This window comes from Electrophorus electricus, chromosome 14 (assembly GCF_013358815.1).
Source record: "Electrophorus electricus isolate fEleEle1 chromosome 14, fEleEle1.pri, whole genome shotgun sequence".
Classification (NCBI taxonomy): Eukaryota; Metazoa; Chordata; class Actinopteri; order Gymnotiformes; family Gymnotidae; genus Electrophorus; species Electrophorus electricus.
Window position 1 is genome coordinate 18,645,612 of NC_049548.1, and position 8,247 is coordinate 18,653,858.

Below are 8,247 nucleotides of genomic sequence, written 5' to 3' on the forward strand. Positions count from 1 at the left end.
CCTGGTAACGAGGTGAGCGCCCACCAGTGCAGTGCAAAGTCTACAGCTAAAGGTTACGTGCGGCATTCAAAACAGGTTAACACAACCGCAGATGACAGTGATGCAGCCTGTGAGTACCCTGAGGGACCGGGCTTTATCTCGTCTCTCATCAGCACCGCAGTGTGTCCGCACGCATAAAAAGTATATAATAAGTAAATAAGGTTTGGTCCGCCATGCTGAGAAAAGTTGCTCAGTAGGATTAAGGAAGGGAGAGTATGGTGGGAGGTATACATTTATAAAACGCAGGTTACTGGTAAACCATTCACAAATTCTTGGACCACGGTGAAAGTTCACATTGTCCAAATTGCAGCATACACGGGATGCTCGGGCTCCTCACGACCTCTGTCCATGTCTAAACCAAGCATCCCGTAGGCCATCCAGAAATGTTATGCGAGGGTCAGTGTCACATGGCAGTGGAGAATGGCACATTGGTACATTGACCAAGTGATGTTGCAACTTCTCCTTCTCTTCATGAGATTGTGCCCAGCTTCATCCAAGATGATGCAATCATGGAGACCAGTTCAAACCTTCTCCATAAACAGGGAAAATGGATTAACATTAGTTTTGTAAACGACATTGCATGCCAGGCTTCCTTTTTCTGTATACATGTGCTGCTTTACATATTATATAGTACAAATGTATGTAGTATAGAAGTGTAGATTCACTGTAGATGTTCACTTACTTGCACTTACTGACATCATTGCTCCATCACTCTTTCTGAATCTCTCTAAAATGATACTCTGTGAGTTTGATACTCTATGAGTTTGTTATGAAATGGTACTCTGTAGGCTTGTTTCATACTTATCAGGTTTCATTGCAGGGCACAGTCAATTGTGAAGACTTTTGATTCCTTCAGAATTCACACAGCCTTCAGTAACTCACTTCTGTATTTCACGAAGTAGAACTGCATTATTTTGACAGACCATAACAATGTGTAGTCTCCTGTTGTGAGAATATACATGTCCTTCCACCCTCACGTGGCAGTCTTTCCGTTCTACAAAAGATCACATTGGTAGAAGTGTACATACTGTAGTACTTTATTGGAATGTTTTTCCTAATACTGTGTAATTCAGACAAAGTGTAGTACTGTAAGAAGTTTTTTTTTTTTCCTGTCCATGTTCGAGTTGTGGTGACCTACTGAGACTTCCTCCTGAATACTGTATAACATTCAGTATCCAGAGATTACAGTAATTTTACCTGTTTTCTTCTCTGAATGTCCTGCTTATGGAGGCCACTGAGATCTTGCTTAAATTAGGTTGAACATTTAGTCCTGTTTCCTTCATACTCACTCCATGAACCAGAACATGGTCTATGATTGGTGCTCTGATTTCATCTGAGCTTATGGGTCTTTGCTCTTGGTCTTCCTTGTTATCCTCCACCTCATCCATCTCCTCCAACTCACACTCCTCTTCCTCTTCTGTCCTCCACTGTGGAAATCACACATGCCATTTGTATTTGACCTGGCTTTACTGTAAATCCTCTTTACTGATTGGGTTCAATACATCACTGATTTGACACAAGTGCTCAATTTTGAGTAGTGGTGTGTTAACAATGACAGTGTGTTAGATACTGTTAGAGACTTTTGGGGCCTGTTTGATTGATTCTGCATTAAACACACTGCTACATGAGTTTTTTTTTTAACAAGAATATGTTTAATGTTTTGTAAAATGGGTGATTCAGATTTGCAAATTGTGTCTAACCACAGTGGGTTTTTTTCTGTGTGACTGATTTGATAAAATTGTTTTGACAGCACATTTTCTAAACAAAAATGTCAACTAAGTGTTTTAGCAGTTCAGAAACTGTAAGAACATAAAAGAGCTCAATTAAAACATCAAGTTCATTTCACAACTTCTACCTATACTTTTTTTTGGAAAGTTCTTTTATTAGAAAACCCATGACTTTTGGATTTAGCACAGGTAGATACTATAATAGCCTCTTTTGGGAAAATCCACATATCAAACGAGGAAAAGGCAAGTTTTGAAACAAAGCAAAAACATTCAGAGTGACCTGCTTCAAACGTCATACTACAACATTAATAAGCACCACCCTGAAATGCAAGTGCAAATTAGCCTGTGTTTGCCAGTGTATGTGTACACCATCTCGCAGCCAAGGTTACGGATCACATCATCTAAAACTCCCTGTTCAGGTGGTTAAACCATGATTGTCTCTCCATGCATGCTGGCGACGTAAGAGCTCCCCTATGTGGATTTTCTGATGTCGTTTCAGGTTCTCCCCACGGCTGAAGCTCTTGCCACACTGGATGCAGTAGTAGGGCTTTTCCCCCGTGTGCACACGCTTGTGCTTCTTCAGGTCGCCAGCCTGGCTGAAACCGCGACCGCACACCAGGCAGCGGTACGGCCTCTCCCCGGTGTGGCAGCGCTGGTGGGTGCGCAGGTTCCCCACGCGGCTGAACGTCTTCCCGCATGCCTGACACACGTGGCTTCCCTCGCCCTGGGGCCCCAGGGGGCGGGACCGCACCTCCACGGCCGGCCTCATAGCTCTCCCGCTCCCCATGCGCCTCACTAGCGAGCAGGGAGTGGAGCGGGCAAGGGGAGGCCCACACGAGTCTGCGGTCAATGCCATGTGCCTGGCTGATGACACACTCCGGTCCCTGACCGCCTCAAAGCCACCCAGGCAGTTGCGCGGCTGTGCGGTGGAGCAGTCGGTGCTAGCGGGCTCAGTCTTGACGTGCGATACTCCGGAGCTGGAGGCGTGGTCCCCAGGCAGGCCGTCCGAGCCACACTGGGCCCTTTTGGTGGTGCCATCCAGAGCCACCTCATCATCATCATCATCATCCTGCTCCGTTCTCCCGCCACACGCGTCTGCTAGCGTCAGCGCCACTTTCACATCACACACCTCCGTCTCCGGTTCCGCACCTTGACTCGACTCCCGGAGGCTGTCTTCCACTTTAACCGCCTGATCTTTGCCCCACGGAGGACTGGAGTCTGGCCCCAAGTGGGGGACATCGAGGGAATCAGGCATCTGGCCAGATTGAGGAGCAGAGAAGCAGTCATCTGACAGGGAGGCTTGTCTGGACGCTGCAAAAGCATAAGTTGGGAAGAAAATGACATCAGGTTTACACGCTTTACAACATAATAAGCATATTGATTTTACAGATTGTACAGGTTTGTGACGAAGCCTGTGGTTTTTATGCATACGCTGGGGGGGGGGGGGGGGGGCATCACTCGCCTTCTCGCTCCTTCTGCAGAGCCTCCAGCGCGTCGCTCAGTCTGAGTCGCAGCCTCTCGTTCTCACGCTGCGTCCGAGCCGTCCTCTCCTGGTATTCCCCCACCGTCTCCCTCACCGCCTCCAGCACCTCCCGTACAGCAGCCGCCAGGAGCCGTCCCACCCGTGCATTCAGACGCTCCAGCTTGGACACACTGCTGCTCCTGCGGGGGGGGGGGGGGGGGGGGGGGGGGGTAAATGTAAACGCAGGTACATGCACACGAAGTGCACACACACAAAAAGTCTTTGCTTGTGGGATTTATTTTCATGAGCTTAAATACGTTGCTTAGCAAATTCACCTATTTACTCAAGTTGTTCCTTTTCTACTTAAACTCACTAAATCAATGGTCAAGCCTGTTACATCAAAGCCATGATGAGCTTGCTATGAAGCTTTTAAGTGTTTGTAACAGTTCTCTTCTATTAAGGAATGAACTGGTTAAAAGGGTCTTCCACTCAAAATCCATTACTTCATGTTCCTTACAATAGAGACTTGTGCATGGCAGTTCTAGCAGTAATAGAAATGAGTGATTTGGAATAGAGGCGGAAAACGACATCAACACCCAATAAACCAGCCTACATTTCAGTATTAAAAGTCCTGGCTGCAAATGAGAAACTGTATAGTGGAACTCTGAGGGGGTGATTATTCAGCACAAGTGCTTTGATATCTCTTTTATCCAAGACAAGGAGCATTAAACTCTAGAGCTGACACACTCACTCCACAACCACCATAGCCTTTCACATCCTGATCTCGAACCACCAAGCCACATGGCTATCATTTCACATTTCCTGCTACTGAGAGCCTTGGTTAACAAACCTGCATCTCAACACTGCAACTGCACACGGTCAACAGGGCTGAGTGACCTAAAGGTGAAACTTCTAAACATCAAAGCCAACATGTGTGTTTGCCCATGAAGCTGGAACTATGAATCTAATTTATTAGCATTTAACCTCAAAAAGGCTGCAGGGTCTGTTTGTAATAGTAGGTGAGAATGATAATCAAGGAGTTTGAGGGTCAGACCCCTGGGGCACCATTGGTAGAAGTAAGCTCTTATTTGGGCAAAAATAGAGGCAATGCAACCTAACAGCTGTATTAATTCTATAAGTGTTGAGCTTTTATGTGAGTTAACATATTAAAGCAATTTCCAAAGGAAAGTGTATACAATAATGTTTAGGTATATATGTACAGGTAACAAGACATCTAACATTTACAAAAGTAAAAAGTGTAAAAGTACTTAAATTTTGTTCATTTTATTTATTATGACATAGGATGACAGGAAAGATGCATGCATGGTTTCTCTCTTACTAAAGAAACACGTCATCAAAAACATCTACACAGTCAAAAACAATATATTTTGATGTTAATGAACTAAGAAGTCAAAGTCTCAGAAAGCAAATAACCAAAATACAAACGTTAAAACATGTTTAAAATTCTAAAATTGCGCGGGACACGAACAGCGCGACCTCTTCACGCGAATGCAACGCAATCAGCTGCGGCACAAAATGTTTCCCGCGGCCTGGTCACCTCTGATCCACAACACCTTGTCCCTTTCTGTTACCTGAAATATTTCCTAATCTATCACGTTGAGTGCTGTTCCTATATCGACAAGCTAGTAGCGGAGGAAGCCATTTCTTCAGATATCACCTTTACCATAAGCATTGATAATTACTTAAATACCCACTTGCGATTTGTATAAGAGAATTACATCTCGACACACATGCATGACACACCAGTATTAAATATGAAAGCCGTCCAGTATTAAATATAAGGAACGGTATATATATATATTATATATATATATATATATATATATATATATATAATTTTACAGAGGATGGAAGTATAATTAAACTGAACACCAACGTGTTTAGTGCTAGTTTAAGCACATGAGTAGAATTGAGAAATACAGCAAATCATGTGTTTGTAATCATGAACAGCGAATGTGAAGTGCTTGTCTGCTTGACTGATTGATAACCGAAATATACATACAAGAAAAAAAAGTATTAGCTAGAATGAAATAAGTTAATAGCTGACTAGCCATCTTATATATAATGTTGAAATAAACTTAAGGCAACCTGGCAAGTATTAATCAGCACGTTAAGGCGATGCTCGACAACTACATTAGTTGAATTAAAAGATGACAATGTAGACTGAATAAAACATGCATTACCGCGAGAATATCTGACTCTTTTCCAGTGTCGTAGTGGACATTCTGGGTTTGCTGTGGTAATACCGGCCTGTTTGGCTAATGTGGCTGTTTGTTCACAGCCTGACTGCTAACGAGCTAGCTAACGTTTGCTTTAAAGTCAGCCAGTCGGCAGACCGGTTCAGTAAACAAACAAAACGAACAAACGACACTCGCAGCTGAGAAGAATGCCAGTTTATAGTAATTGCGAAATTAACTTAGTCTTGTATATTCTGAGGAATATAACGATCTAACTACAAAAAACACAAGTTAATTCCAATTTTTTGTGTTTATGGCTGTAGCTGTCACCTTTCCTGTCCTACTATGAGGACTTATTTACTTCCTGTGACACCGTGTACTTTAAATTAAAAGTCCCGGTTAACAGATATTTTACGTATAAGAACTTTACGGCTGACACACCTTTTCACGCAGAAGCGTCACGCCCATAGAACATGAGGGGGACACGTTTTTTTGTAGCTCCAGCTGACACACCCAGGGAAGTATTTTTAACAAAAAAATTCCTAGTAGCAGATTTTGGAATGTTTTAGGAAATGTCAGTGTTAATATTTTTCTTCAAATTAATTAGAAGTTTTGTGTGCAACATAACTTTATTATTCAGTGTTACCTTCATATGGTTTCTCTAAATATAATATAATAAAGGTTTTTTGGGGGGCGAGGTGGGGTATCCAATGAACCTGTTATTTTAAATTTAAACTACTGTACTTTTGAAAAACACACACACAGCACTACGATTGTTGCTGTTATTACTTACTTTATACCTTCTTTAAGTATTAGCACCATAGGCAGACAGTACAGAATGTAATTTTATTTTTTGGTTTATAAATAAGACAATAGGCCATTTCTAAGAATTAAACTTGATAGAATGCACATTTATAGAATTAACTAATCAAAATAAAAGGCTTTTAGTTTTTAATACATTTGTTCAGTGAATGCATTAATAAGAGATTTTTTTACACAGACATTGTGGAGTCACTGCTGCAGGCTCAAACCAAATAGAATAAAACTTTGACACACAACTTTGTTAGTGAAATGTCACCACCACTGCCTTTTAGATACAAAAGTAAATCTTGATCTTAATGCGCAGTGACAGAAATGCAAGGAAAAACCCAAGCAAAGTTTAACGCCAGCAAAACATTCCTTCAGAGTTCCATCTCTCTCCTCCCTGTGGTCACATGTCTGCCCGTGTGGATCATCTGATGTTTCTTCAGGTGGCTGGACTGGCAGAAGCTCTTGCTGCACTGGGGACAGCGGTACGGTCTTTCCCCCGTGTGAACCCGCTTGTGTTTCTGGAGGTTCCCGCTGTGGCTGAAGCGACGTCCACAGTGCAGGCAGCCGTACGGCTTCTCCCCGGTGTGACAGCGCTGGTGGATGCGCAGGTTACCCACGCGGCTGAACGTCTTCCCGCATAGCAGGCAGCCGTGCCGCTCCTCCCGCCCCTGCTGGTTTACTCGCTGTCTCCAGGCATCCAGCACCGGCGCCGAAGCAGGCTCCTCCTCGTATGGGAACCGCTCCACAAAGGCGTTGAGCGCTTCTGCGTTCACACATGGGGGTGTGACGGGGAATTCCGGCCCGGCTGCGACAAGCTCCGGGCGGACCTCACTCCGAGTGATTTGAAAGTTGGAATCCGCGCAGGAGAAGAAGTCCGTTTGCAGCACGGCCTCGTCTACAACGGGATATTCTGAGCGCTCCATCTCAGTTTTTATGTAAGAAGGACAGGGAGTCTCATGGACATCAGCTGGGGGCTCCTGCTTGAGGGCCAGATTATCCTCCACTACTGCATTCAGCTGCTGACTGAAAACCGACGGGCCCTCCTGCTCAGAGGATGCAGTAATCTGGACAACTAGAAGGTCATTGGGAGAAAGATTGGAAAAGCAGCAGTGAGACATAGAAAAAAGGTAGGCAGAGCACAAGGCAAAAGTGAAGATCTCTCTTAAAACAGTAGAATAAAAAAAAAAAACTCAAAAAAGATAGTTAGATAGCTATCTATCTACATAAAGCTACGTTCAAATGTCAGCGGTCGAAGAAAAGCAATAATTTGACCTAATTTAGATTTAGATTGAATAATTAAGCATAAACTAAACAATATACTTGTGCTGTCTTTGTCCAGCTGGTCCTGCAGCTCTTGAACTCTCCTCCGTAGTCTCTCGTTTTCTCTCTGTGTCTGCGCAGTTTTCTCCTGATATTCGGACACCGTCTCTCTCACAACCTCAAGCACCTCGTGTACCGCCACAGTCAGTAACTTTGTTACCCGGTCACTTAAGCGTTCAACTTTTGACATCCTGTAAACGATCTTCTTTCTTCTCTTCTGTATACTTAATCGTGTGCACCACGAAGGTAACGTTTATGATTTCTTTAGCTAGCTAGCTAGCTAGCTAGCTGGATGTGAGGATGTTAGCTAGAGATTTAATTATGCTGCCTTGGTATTGGCAGTGCCAAAAAACGAACAGATATTAGCTGACTCGTAGGCTATTTTGAGAAGAAATATAATTATATTTATTAATCACGAAAAATGTCACCACTAACACCTTTTCGACAGCAAAACCCGCTGTTGACAACAACCCAAAACGGTTCACTTCCGGTTGGGAGGACGGATTAAAATATGTCATAATAAAAGTTAAGACATCATATTACTGCCAACCTCTAAATGAATTTTATGCGTATTAAGTAATAGCTGAAGTTACGTCTCTCATGAAATTATACAGATAATTAAGGTAATTAATTGTGAAACACTATCGATTTTATCTATGACCACATGCTACTTTGAGTTAGAGAAATGAAT

The 8,247-nt window shown here is 43.2% G+C and overlaps 1 protein-coding gene across 1 annotated transcript; it reads right to left on the reverse strand.

Annotated features, from left to right (window-relative positions):
- Positions 1-1,598: 1,598 nt before the first annotated feature.
- LOC113576853 (zinc finger protein 287-like) lies at positions 1,599-8,044 on the reverse strand. The gene is made up of 5 exons (XM_035533567.1): positions 7,557-8,044; positions 6,613-7,308; positions 5,433-5,526; positions 3,229-3,428; positions 1,599-3,077 (listed from the first exon to the last, which is right to left on the reverse strand). The coding sequence occupies exons 1-5, from the start codon at positions 7,744-7,746 to the stop codon at positions 2,182-2,184; spliced, it is 2,076 nt and encodes a 691-aa protein (XP_035389460.1). The 5' UTR covers positions 7,747-8,044; the 3' UTR covers positions 1,599-2,181.
- Positions 8,045-8,247: the final 203 nt, after the last annotated feature.